This window comes from Ustilaginoidea virens, chromosome 2 (genome assembly GCF_000687475.1).
Source record: "Ustilaginoidea virens chromosome 2, complete sequence".
Classification (NCBI taxonomy): domain Eukaryota; kingdom Fungi; phylum Ascomycota; class Sordariomycetes; order Hypocreales; family Clavicipitaceae; genus Ustilaginoidea; species Ustilaginoidea virens.
The window spans coordinates 2,017,441-2,034,493 of record NC_057317.1 but is presented as its reverse complement, the minus strand read 5'-3'; the positions used below and the strand labels follow the sequence as shown (position 1 = coordinate 2,034,493).

The following is a 17,053-nucleotide window of genomic DNA, read 5'->3' as shown; positions in this document are numbered from 1 at the left end:
ACTACTCCGTACTCGGCTTCAAAACACGCTGCCGCGAGGCCACAGACTGCGCTTTCCCGTCCGTCGCTGGCAGCCAAAGTCCGTCTGCAGGCCCATCTCCAGACCAATTGCTTCCTTCCTGCGAGCACCTTGACCAGAGAGCTCTGCGGAAAGAAGAGGATGAAGAAGAAGAAAAAAGAAAAGAAAAGCTTGCCTTTAGCCCGGCACGGCATGTTCGTTACGCTGCACGCATGGCGTGGACTGTCTAGGTTGCTGAATGAAATGCGTTATCCACCATGCCTCCGCGATTATGTATGCCGTTCAACCAGTCCGTATTAGATACAATGTTCCCGCATCGGGGACAGTTTAGAAAAAAAAAGACAGAAACGGAAACAGAAAAAAATGAGGAAGAAAAAGCCATGCAAAGCGACCCAACGCCGTTTTTGCAATAGAGTACGTGGCAGGGAGTACCTGGTGGCCAGCCATGTGGTCATGAAGCGTGATATTGCCAAAAGGGGAAAAAAAGCAAATAAAACAAATAAAGGGACAAAACTCCTGGACCGTCTATATTCAAGCCGAGACAATGCATCATTATATTCAGAGTTTCTCATCGACAGGTCGAGACCGCCCGAGGAAGCCAAACTCCTCGAGAGGCCTTGTCCTTGGTATTTACCATGAAAATGTCATCAGAGCAGGGTTCAACGCTAACGGGAGGAGGAAGTGGCTGGCAGCGACGGTGGCCATCGGAAGTATCGCCACAAAGTCGGTGATACGCCAGTCGTAGGGAACGAATGGAGCAACGGCCAGGATGACGATGCCGGCAATGGAGACGAGCGCGAATAGAATGGAGAATTTGAACTAGACGGGCGGCCGGCCCTGTTAGCATTCGGGTGTTGCTTTGAAAAAAAAAAGAAAGAAAAAAAAAGAAAAAAAGAAAAAAAAGTGGGTGTAAAAGGGGCTTGGCTTTGTCGAGTTTGCCGCGGCCAAAAAAAAAAAAAACCTGCCAATCTTGCGCACTCACCTTCTTCAAAACCTTGGGCACTTCAATGAAAAAGTTTGAAAACTCGGCTTCCTTGCTCGTCGCGCCCCAGGTCATGTCAACCTCAAACATGTGAGCCAGCAGAGCCTGGCTGACGTGCAGAGACAGGCCGCCCAGGAAGATGGCCAACATGATGGTCCACTTGAAGTTTTCAAAGAGCGCGTGCAGGAGGCTGCGCTCCCCGACACGGTACCGCATCACCGCAAGCGCAATGTTCCCGAGACCGTTGAAAACCAGGATGATGGAGAACCAAACCTTCCACGAGTCGACATAGTACTTGTCCAGGTATCCGTTGAACCAGCCCATCAAGAAGTAGTTGGCGGCCGTCATGATCCAGGCCGCCCCAATGGCGTAGTACGTCCCGATGTAGGAAATGACCGTCACCTTGGAGGTGAACCGGATGTTGGAGAAGAGGAACCGGCGGAACAGCGGGGTGAACGGGCCGCGCCAGAGCCAGGTGCGGACGGGGTGGAAGAGAAGTTCGTTGCAGCCGTAGGCGTACTTCTCCCACCGCGCGAGCTCGTCGTACACGGTCAGGGACACGCCCTCCTTGAACCCTTCGCCGGCCCATGCGGCCAGCCGGATGATGTAGCCGCTGCACTGCAGACGAAGCGACATGTCAAAGTCTTCGGACACGTGGCTCTCGGACCAGAACTTGTCGTATCCGTCCTCGTCCTGGTAAGACACTTGCTGGATGGCGGACCAGCGAAGGATGGCGTTGTGACCCACAAACGGAGCGACGTCCCCGTTGGAGACGGTGTATCGGATGGCCGAGTAGATGAGATTGGTGAAGAAGGTGATGCCGTTCTCAAAGTAGGTGTGGACGACCTGCATGACGCCCGAGGAGAACTGCATGATGCCCACGTCGGGCGACTGCTCCATCTCGGACACGGCGTCGAGGAAGCAGTCGGCAGGAACGCGCGTGTCCGAGTCGATCAGGAGGATGTAGTCGCCCACGCGAATGTTGCCGTCGGCCCAGGCGCGGCCGTCCTCCTCGAGCACCTCCTTGAGAGCCTGCTCGTACGCCTGCGCCTCGTCATGCTGGCTCCACTCGGGGTGCCTGGCGATGGCTTGCAGCTTCTCCTCGACCCTGCACGAGATCATGAGGGCAAAGTTCATGTTGGAAGCCTTCTTGAACTTGCCCTTTCTCGTGAACCCGTTCTCGCCGTGCTTGGGACGAGCCACCCAGCCGATGCTGTTGTCGGCGTAGAACTCGATGCGGGCCCGACGATCCTCTTCCGAGACGAGCTGCAGGCCGTCGTCGTTAACGAACATGTTGGCCGAACCACCCTGGAGCTCGTACGTGGACATGGCTTGCTTGATGGACTTGACGGTGGGGATGATGACGCCCTGCAGGCCTTCCTTGTAGACGGGGCACTGGATGGTGATGTGGGGGAGCACGGAGCGTTGCAGGCGGGGAGGCGGCCTCGCCGAGTAGAACTTGGAGTTGATGGTGAGCTGGCGAATCGGGCCGAAAATCTGCGCCAGGCAGCCGACAATGACCTGCGCGAAGAAGAGGGTGAAGAAGACCTGGACGGGGAAGAGGGAAACGAGCGCCAGCCTGGTGAAGTTGCCGTCGACGGACACTTCAATGGCCAGCTCGCGCCAAGCGGCACCCAGGGAAACGGTGACGAGAACGAGCGTCAGAGACACCAGCACGGTGTTCTGGAGGTGGACCGGTCGCTTCTCCGGCTTGATCTCGCCGCTCTCCTCGTCAATCTCGGCCTCCACCGCGCCGGGGCCCCTTTTCTCGTCCTCTTCGTCATCCGTGTTGCCGGCCTTCCACACAAGCTCCATGAGCTCCGACTCAATGAGCTTGGCACGCTGAAGGAGGTGCATGGGGTCGTCGTCCCACACGATCAGCAGACCCTCGGACGCGACGAAGGCGGCGAACTGGTGTTTTCTCGCCCTCGGGAGATCCTCGATGGTGGGCAGGATCTGGACCCGCAACCCGTTCATCAGAGGCACATCGACTGCGTCCGGCGACCACTGGAGGAACGTCTTGATGACGCGAGAGTTGACCGTCATGGCGCACTGCACGTTCATTGCCGCGCAGGCCATGGCAAAGGGGGAGTTGCCCAGCTGAGGGGGGCATGCCATGTAGTGGCCCCGGACTTTACGGAGGAGAACACCCTCCACTTCACCGGAGCCGTCACTGACCCAAAGTTGAGAACACTGTTGTTGGTACAGGTAGTTGACCATGACCTCATGCTTGATGTCGTCAAGGAACATGGAGCTTCCAGCAATGGATGGCGTCGACCGGCCAGATATCGACCCAGGCCTCGACTGGAATCGAGGCGTGGGCGGTTGCAGTTCCATGTCGTTGCCATTGGTCGGAAACGAAGGAGGTTTCTCAGAAAGAGCCGAGGGCTGCTGGCTACGGTTTGGCCGCCAAACGCCGCTGTCGGTTTGTGTTTCGGGAGCGGCGGCGGCGTCGGGTTTCTTGCCAGCTTTGAAGTAGCTGGTTATACCCATGCTGGGCCCGGAGAAAACTCAGCCGTGCGGCCGAAGGAGGCAGGTTGGCAAGATTTCTCAAGGCGCGAGGCACAATCAGAACCCTGAAGGCCGTGATGGCACCGTCCCGTTGGGTAGGCAAGGCAAGCTGCTGTCCAGTTCAACCACTGGTTCTGTGCGCGGCCGATGCAGCCAGGCGAGAAGCTATGCTGTCTTTGGCTTCGTCGTCACGACACAAGAGGAGCCGAACCGCATAAAGTGTGCATGTATGGCTGGGTACGGTATCAAGGACAGCAGAAGCAGGATCGATGTCGGATATGATGGCGAATGTTTCAGACTGGACCCCGGGTACGGAGCACTGAGGAGCGAACACCAGAGTGGAAACGAGAGCTGGACCCCCCCAAGGACTGAGACTGAAACTTGTCTAGCCCTATAAACGCCCGAGCTGTCGGCAGGATGTCAACGACAAGAACAAAGAAGGCCCGGGGTGGCGTTTCGAGGAAGGATAATGGGGGGAAGGGGAGGGACGTGAAGAACGGGAGAAGAGAAAGGAGGCAGCAAGCACTTGTAGTAAGTAGTACGAAGCAGTTGCTGGTCTGGTCAAGATGAGATTTGGGTAAGCGACGTGAGTGACGGGCCACGCAGACCAGCCGGCGGCAGAGGCGGTGCATGTTGGACTTTGGACTTGGGAAAGACGGGGGTGGTGATTTGCCAACCGCCAACGTACCGAAGGGGGACCAGCAAGCCTCGAATGGCAGGGCAGGCAGGCAGGCAGGCAGGCAGGCAGGGGTGGGCGTGTGATGGCGGCTGCTGCTGATGCTTCGCGACAAGGAGGAAGCAGATGCGGCGCTGTTGCTGTTGCTGTTGCTGGAATTTGCGTATTGGCGGCCACCTCTACGGTGCCGGTCGATGGTAGCTCGAAGAAGTGTGTGTTTTGTTGTTTTGTTGGTCGACAAACGGAGAGAGAGAGAGCTCGCCTTGTCAGATGTCACTTGGGAGATGCGAGGGGGTCTAAGAGACGAAGCCCTCTACTAGGAGATGAGAAGATGATATGAGCACAGCACGCAAACCCGAGAGAGGAAGTCTGTCTGGTACGCTTATGCCGGTGATACGGAGCCCTTGTCCTTGGATCCATGCTTGAACGGGCCTTTTCTGTTCTTTTTTCTTTTTCTTTTTTTTTTGGCCCTTGGCTGGAGGGGGGGACTCTCTCGCTGGCTCTGTCGCTGGTCCTCTCGCTGGCGGCTCGCTGGCTGGGGCTCCTGCTCTTCTTCCTCGCTGGCGGCTCGAGCCATGACCCCATGTGCCTGTATGCTGTATGCTGTATGTCATGGACTCGTCGTGCGTGTCTGTCGCTCCGTCGCTCAACAGGACTCTGGGCTGGGGCTCTAGGCTCGTGCTTTTTTTTTTTTTTTTGTTCTCCGTTGTCGTCGTTGCAGGGGAAAGCAGGGGCAAGGGTGAGGCAGGGGGGGGTGTGTACGGAGTACATTACGGGACTCTGAACAAGCCACCCGATCCAATCTACCTTGGGAACCCAGTCTATCCATGTTTCTTTGTTTCCCACCTTGCTACGGAGTACGGACGGGACTAGGAAGCAGGAACTCGGTCTAAGTGGACCGCTCTTGCCAAAGGGGCCCGCGCCCAATGGGCTTAGATTCGCGGGCAGGATAGAAATGGCAGGACACACCAAGGAAGGCAGGCTTGCCGTCGATTTCTTTTTCTTTTTCTTTTTCTTTTTTTTTTCTTTTTTTTTTTTCCTTTTTTTTTTTCCTTTTTTTTTTTTGCCCCCATCGCCCGCCCGCCCGCCCGCCCGCCCGCCCGCCCGCCTTCCTTGCCCGCGACCAAGCCGTCTGGCATCTGCGTTCCATCATAGGTGGACGGACTGGCGCCGGCCAAAGCCCGTTTAAAGGACGTTGGAGGCTTGGAGCCGCGACACACACCCATTGACGCTCGCTGCGTACCAAAGGTACTCCGTACATGTACTTTGTTCCATTGTTCCCCCCCCCGGCGGGCGTTCCTTGTTCGGTCACATGGCATGGTTTCCATGTTGCTGCTCCGTACTGTGGATAACTCTTTGCCTCCGTTGCACTCGCTCGTGCTCCGTACAGCAGCCGCATGCCGTCGACATGGCGAACCCCAAGAGCGCAGCTTTGAACCTGTATCTGTCCTCGTTTCGTACATGAATGAGGGAATGAATGGATGGATGAATGAATGAAAGTAATGAAACTGAGACGGCGAGTGGTGGCGTGACGGGTCCGAGGACGGCGCTCGCGAGCTTGCTGGCGAGTGACCTTCCGGGCGGCAGAATGGCACGTACCTACGACCTACTGCTCCGTGCCGAGTGCCGAGTGCCGAGTGCTGAGTGCTGAGTCGAGCCTGGATTCCTGGACAAAGCCACGGCCACTGACAATAATGCTCATTGGGCGTATCATCAAACAAAGTCTGGCGGCCAACGTGGCTGGGCTTAAGCCCCAACAAGCGCCGAGGCATGGAATCTTTGGACTGGAAAGCAGGCCCTAGTTGGACGCAGAGTACAGAGCCCGGGCCACTATAGCCCGCCACATGTCACATGTCGCATGCCCTGAGCGCTTCGCAGCCGCCCGCCTAGAGCCATCAGTTACTGTAACAAACAGTATGTTGACTCCAGGCCGACTCACTCACTCACTACATGTCTGGCAGTTCACTCACAGGTTCACTCACAGGTTCACTCACAGGTTCACTCACAGGTTCACCCACGTTCACTCACTGGCTCACTCACTGGCTCACTCGCTGATTAACACGCTAGTTTGCGCGCCAGCACCAGCCCTGCACGCGCTGCGAAAGGCGGAGGTGGAGCCAACCGCCCGCAGCCACGGCGCTGGAAAGCAACGTGAAGCTCGCAGCAGCAGACTGACTGGTGACCGCGCACAATGCGATTGTCAATTGCTGTCTGCATGTGGTTTGTTTGGTTGTCCAGTCCAGCAGCCGCCCCTCGGACGCCGCCGCCTGTGAAAGTGAAGGCTGGCTGGCCCCCGTTCCGAACCCGAACAGTCAACATGCCATGCCTGGCCTGGCCTGGCCTGGCCTGGCCTGGCTTTTTTGCAAACGAGCCATGCATGCATGCGACTATAAACGCCAGCGTGCAGTGCAGTGCAGGACAAGGAAGGTCGTTGCCGCTGTCAGACGACACGACCGGGAAGCCCGCCTGCTCGGTGGAAACGCCTGGCGCTTGCCGACGCCACGGCACACTTAGTAATATCGGATTGGCGCGGAAATTCCACACGACATGTCGACGCCATCATCATCATCATCATCATCATCATCATCATCATCGTCGCCAAGGTCTGGTGCCTGTCTAGCGTCGACAATGGAAGGTGCGAGCCTGAAGCCGCCCCAGCCCTGCGAGAGCAGGCCTATCAGCACCTGGCTGTGGCTTGACCTTTGGTTTGCAAACCCTGCGGGTCCTGCTCTTCGTTTGCGTCGTCAAAACTCGTGCCATTCGCACGCACACCCACGCACACCCCACGCACACCCCAGCCCAGCCCAGCCCAGCCCGTCGCTAACCTAGTTACCCCTGCCGAGCTGTGGCGCAAACCCACGTTTGACCTCTTGGTCGGTCCACAATGGTCCGGCGGGCACCATGACATGACATTGGTCCAACGCCAAGGCGTCGCCAAGGTGTCGCCAAGGCGTTACGCCAACACGTTTTCCCGCCGACAGACCCCCGGCTCATTCCGTCATGTTAACAAGTGGGTTTTTCCCCAGCGGGGATTTTGTTTTTTGTTTGTTCAATTAATTTGGGAAAGCTTGAGCCGGGGGAAGGGGCGTGGGTTTTGTTCTCTCAGCCCGTGATGCCGATTGGGTCAAAAGAACGTCGCCATAGAAAGCGACCAATTCAATTCGGCAGTCCACTTGGCGCATAGCATGGTGGTTTTTTTTATTTTTATTTTTATTTTTATTTTTTATTTTTTTTTATATTTCTTCCTTCTTGTCCGCGATGCTCTGGGCAGCCTCGGTTCGAGCGCTGGCGCACAGCGGCACGCAGCCAGCCGCCCGCGATGACTTCGACCTTTGTCCCTGGTCTTTGAATCTTGATACGAGATGCTGCTCGGGTCTGTTCGCAGTACGGAGTCCGTGCAGATCGTACTAGACTCCAGTCCGTACGGTGATACCAAACTCCCTGTCATACGCCCTGTGCCTGTGGGCACTGCGGGTACTGGGTAGGGTCTGGTCGGCCATGACTTTGGGTCAACCTTGTCTTCTAAATTTAAGACCGGGTGAGCTAATTGATCCCTCCGGCGCCTATGGAGCCCCGACCAACCTGCCAATCCACCGCGCGCAAATCACGAGTCGCAGGAGCACCGGTCGGGCTAAACAGTTCAACGAGCAGGAAAAAACCTTGCGGTGTCGCGCTGCTGCGCACTGCCCTCGTGCACATAGGAGCTGGAAATCAAGAGAGTCAATTGCAGGCGACCCCACCACATCCATTATCTTCCCATCTTGCGCGGACTCGGGCGCACGCGCGGGCCTGGAAGCTAATGCGCGGCTCACCATCTAGAAGACCGGGCGAAAGGCGCAAAGGGCATCCTGCAGTCTTGCGGGGCGGAGCACACAAAGGTGAACCAGGTGAACCCCGTCAATGGTATATATACACACGCACCCGGTGCTAGGCAGGATGCAATGCAATGTCGGCTGCCTGCCGTTACCTGCGCCGTAGCGGCGTAGCTGGGGGGGGAGGGGGTCAGGTGGGAAGAAGCGTGAGAAATTGGACCAGACGGACCAGAGCGTCAACTGGTGGTGCTGTCTATCTACAAGTAATCAAATGCTGTCGGGTCGGTGATTTTCGTCGTGTTTTCGTCGTGTCGGGTCAACTGGTGTGGTGGTGCTTGAGATATGTATTAGCGGCTGGGGCCTGAAGGGCCTCAAGGGGGCGGTGATGGGGCGGTGATGGGGCGGTGATGGGGCGGTGATGGGAGCGTGATGGGGGGCGTGATGGGGGGCGTGATGGGGGCGCACAGGGAGAGATAAGGCCTGAGACAAGCGGGACGGCTTTCCGTCAATTGATTGATGCTTTCTGCCTGGGCGGTGGTTGACCGTCGGTCGCTGGACCCGACTGTAGGACAGCGCACATAGGCTCAAGCTGGCAGCAGTTGACGCTGGCAGGCTCCGAGACAGCACGCTAGCAGGTGCCGGATCACCCAGGCCCCGGGCTAGGGAAATCACGGAAATCGTAGAATTCAATCTTCATCATGCACGTAGGGCTACACAACGGCACTGTAAGTCGATCAGCTGGGCCGAGAGACTCGAACCAGACCAGACCAGACCAGACCAGACCTGCTGGTGTCCACCGTCCACCGTCAACCGTCCACCGCCAACCGACAACCGTCAACCCGTGCGCGCACGCCATCACGCAGCCACGAGGGCAAACAGACTTGGTCAGGCCAGGCCAGGCCAGGCCATCATGGCCGCTGAGCTCAAGGGTGAATGGCACGGCACCATGAACAGATAAAAAAGACGCAGACGACTGATGAAGCCTGGTCGGCGGGATTCTTGGGGCTCGGTTCAGTTCCGGACCCCGACTGAAATGAATGGTGGGCTGACGGCATCGTCCATCTGCAGCGGGCTGTGCGGATCGCAAAAGCTGGCCTGGGGGGGGGGGGGGGGGGGGCAAGCAACAATCAATGATTGACGGTATTGGTCGTATTGATCTTGTCTGCAACCAGTCAGTCATTCTCTATGCGCTGCGCAAGCGATTGACCAGCTCGACGTCGACGCACGTTGAAGCGTCAACCCGCCCGCCAGGCACCACCAGCCCAGCCCAGCCCGTCTCTCAGGCGGAGAGAAACGCCAGACAGCAAATACAGGACATCATCCCCGGACATTCCCAGCGCCAGCTACCAGACGCGACGTAGCAGCCTTGGCTGCCCGCCGTGAACCGTGAACCGAACCGAACCGAACCGAACCGAAATCGACCCGGGTGCTGGCTGGCTGGCTGGCTGGCACTCGGTGTTCTTCGTGAGCGGACCGGACTCTTCTTCGTATTCCACCTGCAACCTGCCGCCCCAATGCACGGCCTGCATGCTACCTGAAAGCTGAGAGCCAGTCTGGTCCTTTGTGCTCCCGCCGCCTGCTGTACATGGCAAAGTGGCAAGTTCGATGCCCCCCCCATTGACCGCATCTTGTGCAGAGTCCAGACGGTCTGTTGCGAGGGAAGGGGGAAGAGAGCGGGGCGGGGGGGGGGGGGGGGGGGGGTGAGGGCGTGTGCATGCCCGATCGATCGGCTGGGTGCTCGTCCAAAAGCAGGTTTTGGCGCGGGCTTCGGGGGGTTTTTTTTTTTTTTATTCGTTCCCAGACAGCAAGGGGCAACTCTAGGTTCTGCCTTGTCGCTGCGATTGACGATTGACGCATCGTACTCCGTACTCGGTGCAGCAACGAAGGCGTCGGCGGCTGGGCCCTCCCTCGGTTTCGCGCGGTATTCCCGAGCCAAGCCAATCGCTGCCGAGCGCTGGCACCAGTCAGTCGCCTTGGGCCGCCGGGCCGGGGCTGGGCTGGGGCTGGGCTGGGCTTGGGCTCCTGTCAATTCCGAGTTCCGCACCGACCGACCACGCCAGCCAGCTGTACTCTGTTCTGTTATGCGGAGTCGATGATTAATTTTGCCAATGAACAAGGCATTAACAGCTCGCAGCTTTACGGTTCTGGCGGCCCACAGCCCTCTGCCGAGCAAGGTAAGGGCCAGGCCCCTTGCTCTCGTCGGCTTACAATGAGAAGGGAAAGAGGGGGAAAAAAAAAAAAAAGAAGAGAGAGAGAGGAGGCCCACAAAAAAAAGCAGCCCCATGTCGAAAATGTCAGCCCGGGTTTCCAGCATCGTGAAGCTCTGGCTCCCAGAAAAAAAAAAAAAAAGCATCAAAGCGGCGCTAAAGATACGCCGGAAACTAAAGATAAGCCAGAAACAAGAACACGGGAACCCAAAAAAAAAAAAAAAAAGATAAGAAAAAAATCAATCGCGTCCAGGGCCCAGGATCAAAGCTTTCCCCCCACGCTAATGTCGGCAAAGTCGTGCCACTCGTTCGTTCAACCGTCGACGCAATTTCAATTCTCGCCTGTACGATGGCACGCTACGGGGTACGGGGCACGGCCTCGGGCTTGGATATCAGCACGCCGGCGCCGTCGGTGCCGACAAACCCTGCAGCGCGCTCGCTGCGTGCCTGCGAGGACAACCTCGAGCGAGTCTGAGTCTGGGTCTGTCGATCGCCCTCGAGCCAAAACGAAAAATCCGCCGCATGGTGATGCTGATGATGCTGCCGCCGGGGAGCGCCTCTGTAGAGATTAGCTGCCCATTGTGTAAATCAAAAGCGAAGAACCAACCACGCAACTTCCTACTCGGTACCCGCTCCGGAAAACCCCCCCCTTGTCCCATCATCATCATCATCATCATCATCATCATCCTTGAACTGCCATTCCACCCCATCCGAAAGGAAATGTCTGTTCTTTTTTTCTGCACCCATGTGCTTGCTGTTGGCGTTTGATTGGCCCCAGAGCCCCAGACTTGGCTTACAAACCCGACTAGGCCAAATGCCCGTTTCTTCTCTCATCTGCGTTGCTCTTTTCCATTTGATACGATACGATACGTACATGCACCTTCGTTGCCATTGCCATGCCATGTACGGACTACGGAGTACACATTGGCGCAACGAACCAGCCCCCCCTGGCTCAGGTGGTCTACGCTGCTATTGACGGAGTCTCGAGGCAGGAGCTACCTAGCTACCTAACTAATCCATCCCGCGACGGGAGGCACCGCCGAACCAACATGTGAGAAGACGGCCAAATTTTTCTCTATTTTTCCGAAGAAAAAAAAAAAAAGTCTCGTACGAGCCTGGGCCCGTTTAATCCGGGCCATGGCCCATCGTGTACCTGGCGCACAGACACAGGCACAGGCACATGGGGAGGAAGCAAGCTTATCTCCAGTCATCTCCTCACCGGGCGGGTCTCGGTCCTTGCCCGCACCTTTTTTTTTTTTTTTTTTTTGTTCGTTCTCTGCTCTCGAGTCTTTGCTCAATTTGCTTTGCCGCGACGGTTTGTGTTACTCTCGCGAGTCGTGCTGGAGGTCCAGCCCAGCCGCCTGCGTTCAAACACGTTGCCAGTGTCTCACGGCGCAGGGGAGCCCGCAGCTGTACCGCGTGCATGTACCTGCGACGGGCATTGCTTGGCGCCATCTTCTGCTCGGAAACTCGACTTGTTGCTCTGCTCTATTGACGTTTGTTATTTATCTGCCTATGCCCAACCTGTCACTGCCCTGTCACTGCCCATGCCTGTTTGCGCATCCAAGAATTTGACCACATTATATCCCAAGAAATCCGAAAGAAGCAAAAAAGAAAAGAAAAGAAAAAGAAAAAAACGAGGACAGGAAAAAGAAAGTCCTCTGCAATGCTGTCATGGCCAGCCCAGCCAGTTAGTAATTGGTGCTTGTGCCACGCTGCCCAATGGGAGAAAAAAAAAATAAAAATAAAAATAAAACCCGTGCTCCCGAAAATGATGACAATGCGAGCCATGACACTGAAAACGTCTAGACACATTATTCAACTTCAATGAAATGATGCCAAGCCCTTATCGCAGACCAAGGAGGGGGAAAAAAAAAAGGGGGGGGCGGGGCGGAGGGGGTGCGGGGAAGGGGAGGGGGCAAATGGCAAAAGCGGGGAAAATATTCCAATCCTCTAAAAAATCAGGCTCAACTGGTCATTGGTTTTCATTTCCGTCGCACTGCTGCAGCATCACTACCCTCTTCACCTCCAGCTGCGGCTGCGTCCAGGTAGGATACCACTGGTCTCTGGCTTTCCAAAAGTCCTTGCGGGCGTTGGGTGACCGGTCCAGCCATGGTTTACCCGACTGGCCGTCCTCGAACCAGCCGTTCGTGCCGCCGACGGCCAGGTTGAGGATGAGGTAGAATTCCTGGTCAAACGGCGTGTTTTGCCGGCCCGTTTGGCTCCAGACATCCGTCAGGCGAGTCCCGTTGGCGTTGGACTCGGGGAAGCCGCCCCGCTGCCACATGGGCTGGTCGAAGTTGGTGTACAGAACCTGCAGCAGACGGCTGTTGACAAACGTGAAGATGTACTTTTGCGACCATTCCAAGCCAAACGTGTTGAAGCCGCTGCTGTACGTCGTGTGCAAGGCCTGGCGCTTGTGGTTCGTTTTCCACCACGCATCGTTGGCGGGGTCCGGCCCCCAGTGAAGGGCTGATGACATGATGTTGCTGCCGCCTTGCGCATATGTCCAGTTGTTGCCTCGTGACTCCATAATGTCGATTTCGCCCGATGCCGGCCACGGGCCGTAAGTGTCCTTGACGGGCAGCATCCATATGGCCGGCCATAACCAGTCGCCTTGCGGCAGCTTGGCCGTCACCTCCACACGGCCATATTTGAGTCTGGCCCCCTTCATGGTGTGGATGCGCCCCGACCTTGTCGGAGGGACGATGCTCGAGTTGCCAGCAGTGGTGTTTGTCGCGGCGACACAGCTATACCAGTCTTTGGAGGTGCAGGTCCCATCCTTGAGAAGGTTAATCACCGTGTTCTTCTCCACTCTATCGGCATCTTGGAGCGTGGCCCTGATGACCAAGCGGCCGTCTTGGACAAACACGTTCTCGTCGCCTCCAGTGGTCTCCTCGAATTCCCCATTCCTAGGCGGCGGTGCAAAGTCCGGTGATTAGCCACGTGCAGCCGCAGGATACGACGGATAGATGTGTTTGTTCCCCCCGCAAGACTTACCCAAAGCCGCCGACCTGGACTTCTTTGGTCCAGATGTTTGGGTTGAAACCGCCTTCGAAGCTGTCGTCCAAGACCGGACAGTATTTGTGGTGGACAACGTTGCGGATGCCGTCCCAGACCAAAAAGCCCGAGAGGGCGAGACCTACAAAGATGCCGACAATGGGCAGGATCGTGACCCATTTCTCTTTGGGGTCCTTCTTCTCCAGCCAAGGCTTCTCGACCTCGCCCTTGGCCACCCGCCGAGAGTGGAAGTATCGTTGCGCATTCACGTCGTAGCGCGGCCCGAGAGCACTCGACGAGCCATAGCTGGACGCTGGCCGTGAGACGCTGGGGCTTGAAAACGGATTCGTGCTTCTGCCGGGGCGGTACGAAGATGCCGTGTCGGTGTCCAACACATTTCGACTAGCATCTGTATTTGGAGTGCCTGGGCGAACTGGCGTCGGGTTGACTGTAGTTGCCGCGGACGGAACTGGATGGCCATAGTAGCCGTGATGGTATGCATCATGCTCCATGGCGAATTGTGCTCGTGCCAAGCCAGGTTCCGGCTGCGTTGCTTCAAGCGGTGCAGGTCCCAGCAGTCAAGACGACGATTGACCCAGTGCACCTGCTAGGTTAGGTACCTTGGGTCTGGCAGGCAACTAGCTTCTTTATGCCCCGAGTCGACACGACAGACGGGGCTCCAGGGCCAGGTCGAGCGAGAGCTCGAGAAGGAAGACGTTCAAGGTCGCAGGAAAAAAATTGGTGGAGGGGAAAAGACTAGCAGCCGGTGATGTCGAAGGCTGCAGTCTCTGTCTGTCTACCCGCGGTGATGTTCCAGCTGGTGGCGAGCGGGCTGGGGGTTCGCCAGACGCCAATGTGCCTGGTACATGCATGTAAGCTTGAGCTCCATACTGGCGGAGGGGCGGGTCCAGCGGTCGTCACCGTCCGGTAGTGTTATTGATCTGTTAGTCTGGAGCCCTGGTGGTCTGGTGGATTTGACCGGGGGCTTGCACAGCCAGGTGCGCGCCAACTGCTGGCCAACTGCTGGACAACTGCTGAGCTGCCAACGGTGTCTGGTCACTCTGGCACTCTGGTGCTGGCTGGCGCTGGCGCTGGCGCTGGCACCCGCACCGCACATTGGCGCCAACCAGCTTGCTCCCAGGCCATGTCCCGTGCCTCTCGCCGGCCTGGTCCTTGGGAACATTGAGAATCCTTCGAGCAAGAGGTCATAGCAGCTTAGCAGCTGAGCTACGGTCCTACGGATAACAAGTCCGTGCTAGTGTCGCGATTCGACGCAGCCACATATCGACGGCTACCCGATTTCGCCTGCCAGCGCGGCTGTTGACCGAGCACACCCCAGCCTGCAACAGGCCAGGTCCCAGGCGGATGCTTGCGATATGCCAAGTCACCCAACCATCATCAATCATCGACGGGCAGCCCTGGAGCAAACCAGCTTCTTTTTTTTTTTTTCTTCTCTTATCATCTGCCTCCCACACACCGCTGTACGGAGCAAGCGGACTAGGATCAATCCAGCTTTGGGCCAATGTCAAGCCAGCCCCATTGTCAAGTCCTGGTTCCATTCTGGCAAGTCCAACAAACAACGATAATGATCCATCATTATCCACCAACGCTTCCGCTCCGTTCGTTCAATAACCCGAAAGGCTGTCCGTTCTCCCGCACCGTCACGGTATTGAATGTCGTCGTTTCGGGGCAAAGCGGACTTGTCTGCTGACAGCATTTGGTTGCAGCCAACGTGCCTCTATCCCGTCAAGGTGCCAAACAGTGTCGACGTCGAGTCATTATTAGTCATTCTTCCCAAGACTGTCGTCAGGCCATGTATCGACCGAGCACAACGTTCATGACGAGGCAGAGCCATACGCCAGGCCAGGCCAGTCGTGCCAAGCAAGCTACATGATCGAGGCGGCCAACCAGATCTCGCGTAATACCGGCACCGCGGGTTGCTCTGGACCAACGACAGCAGCCCGTGCTCGGGCTGTAACCGACCACGCCTGGAGAATATTGCACCGCCCGGACGCTCCGAAGTTTGGACCCGGATGTAACTTGCGAGCGGAGGCTGCAGAACCAAGACTGCAGGAGAGCAGCACAAGAGCGGCGGCGACTGTGGCTGATGAAGGCATGTCGTTTTGCGGCCTTGCGGCTTAAGACAGACCCTGCCTGGTTCCTGCAGGGCGGTTAGAGACACGCCTGCTACGCACGCCCTCGTGGGCGGGCGGCGGCCAACGTGAGCTAATCCAGACGCGATCCACCTGGACAAATCTGCGCAGTTTGCAGCGCTACGCACTTCACTTGGGAAGTCGTCAGCTACGGACCAGGGCGACCTCAGAATGCAACATTGAACAAACGGCCCCCAGCCCCATCCTCGGCAGCACGACGGTTCATCAACGGAGGAAGTGAGTCCGTTGGGGTTGCATAGAGTGACGATGCTACTGCCGCAAGCCTCACATTCCATATCTTGTGCCATAGGCGCAAACCTATGGCTCGGTACGTCCGACGCGGGATGGAGCGGCTCCTTTTTGAAAAGCGTTGGCTGCCGTGTCCACCCTCCAAGTGAGTGCCATGTGCTAACTCTTGGAAGCGCATCAGGGTTATCTGAGAGCCTCTCTCTTTCTTCGTCCCCCCGGCTTGTTCCCCGTGATGGAGACGCCCGACATTTCTTTAGTCTTGTGATGCAGCATGGCGTCGTCTGGTTCTCTGTGGGCAACTGAGAACGCACCCGGGCGCAGTTGTAATGACCTTGTAGCCCGATGCCGAGCTTGGTACAAGTCGGGAAAAGCCTCGAAACAAAGAGGTTTTGCGCTGCCCTCTCCGATGTTCGACGGATTCGGGTGCCACCACTGGGATCGATTTGCCGAAAATCGGTCTCGCCGGGGATGATGGTTGCACCCCGCCTCTTCAAAACAAGCATTGATATCAAATTTGGCTGCAAAGCATGCATCTTGACCTTGCTCAAGCCGTCAGCAATCGCTACGTGGGCATGGTATTGCTTGTTGGTTTGCCAAGTCGAGCTTGGTTCAGAACACGAGGCGACGGGAAGCGGAGCTTTCGCCAATGGCTCTTTGGAGCTTGCATCTGCTATCCAGGCTTTTCATCAGCGCAACGACGCAAGACTCTCTCGTCTACTAGTAAGCCCGGGATGTGGGTTGCGCGTCGGCAGATGTGAGTTATACCGGCACCCACCGCAGGGATCTCGCCATTCTACATACTTGGCCGTACGCACCGCACCCGCTGGACATGTGAAAGCGTCAGCAGCAAAGCAAGGCCCTGCAGCCCGGGTCCCATTGTAGGATTTGGATATGGGAATTTGGGAAAGCTGATTGACCACAACGGCAGAGTCGTGGACCTAAGCGGTGTCTCTTTCTTTGCAACATGCCCTCGGCCCCGAAGCGTCAACTATGCCGAGTTGCAAAGGTTTTCCGACACCAGTCAGTCACGGGCAATGATACCGACTCCTGAGCTGAGGCGACGTCCGACAAGATGCGAACGGAGCGAGGAGCAGCAGCAGCAGCAGCAGCAGGTCTTTGCCTGGCCCCTCGGCAACAATGGAGATGACGTGCAGTGCACGCCCCAAGACAAGGCCTTGGGTTCCTGGTTTCGGACGAGGAAGACGAGGGGAAAGCTGCCAGAACCCGCCCTTGGTGTGTGCAAAGCAGGCAAGATGCATTGCGTTACTGTACGTAGCTGAACGCTGATGCATGACGGAAACGAGCAGATGGCCATGCTCATGAGTGGTTGCATTGCAGCCTGCAGTTGCCCGGGCTGGTGGCTGCATCACATCACACACCCAACACACCCAACACACCCACGGCCCACGACTCTCGTATTCGAAAGAAGTTTTGTGCATTTGGTG

General features: G+C 57.1%; 4 protein-coding genes across 4 annotated transcripts; 2 read left to right on the top strand and 2 right to left on the bottom strand.

Annotated features, from left to right (window-relative positions):
• Window positions 1-648: 648 nt before the first annotated feature.
• UV8b_02295 (uncharacterized protein) lies at window positions 649-3,493 on the bottom strand (the record flags this gene model as incomplete). The annotated part of the gene is made up of 2 exons (XM_043139793.1): window positions 649-837; window positions 1,001-3,493. 2 exons carry the CDS (start codon window positions 3,491-3,493, stop codon window positions 649-651), a joined length of 2,682 nt encoding a protein of 893 aa, XP_042995727.1.
• An 8,688-nt stretch (window positions 3,494-12,181) lies between these two features.
• On the bottom strand, window positions 12,182-13,718 carry UV8b_02294 (uncharacterized protein; the record flags this gene model as incomplete). The annotated part of the gene is made up of 2 exons (XM_043139792.1): window positions 12,182-13,118; window positions 13,207-13,718. The coding sequence occupies 2 exons, from the start codon at window positions 13,716-13,718 to the stop codon at window positions 12,182-12,184; spliced, it is 1,449 nt and encodes a 482-aa protein (XP_042995726.1).
• Window positions 13,719-15,950: 2,232 nt separating this feature from the next.
• UV8b_02293 (uncharacterized protein) lies at window positions 15,951-16,490 on the top strand (the record flags this gene model as incomplete). Its single annotated transcript, XM_043139791.1, has 1 exon — window positions 15,951-16,490. The coding sequence occupies one exon, from the start codon at window positions 15,951-15,953 to the stop codon at window positions 16,488-16,490; it is 540 nt and encodes a 179-aa protein (XP_042995725.1).
• Window positions 16,491-16,642: 152 nt separating this feature from the next.
• Window positions 16,643-16,888, top strand: UV8b_02292 (uncharacterized protein; the record flags this gene model as incomplete). The annotated part of the gene is made up of 1 exon (XM_043139790.1): window positions 16,643-16,888. The coding sequence occupies one exon, from the start codon at window positions 16,643-16,645 to the stop codon at window positions 16,886-16,888; it is 246 nt and encodes an 81-aa protein (XP_042995724.1).
• Between the last annotated feature and the right edge of the window lie 165 nt (window positions 16,889-17,053).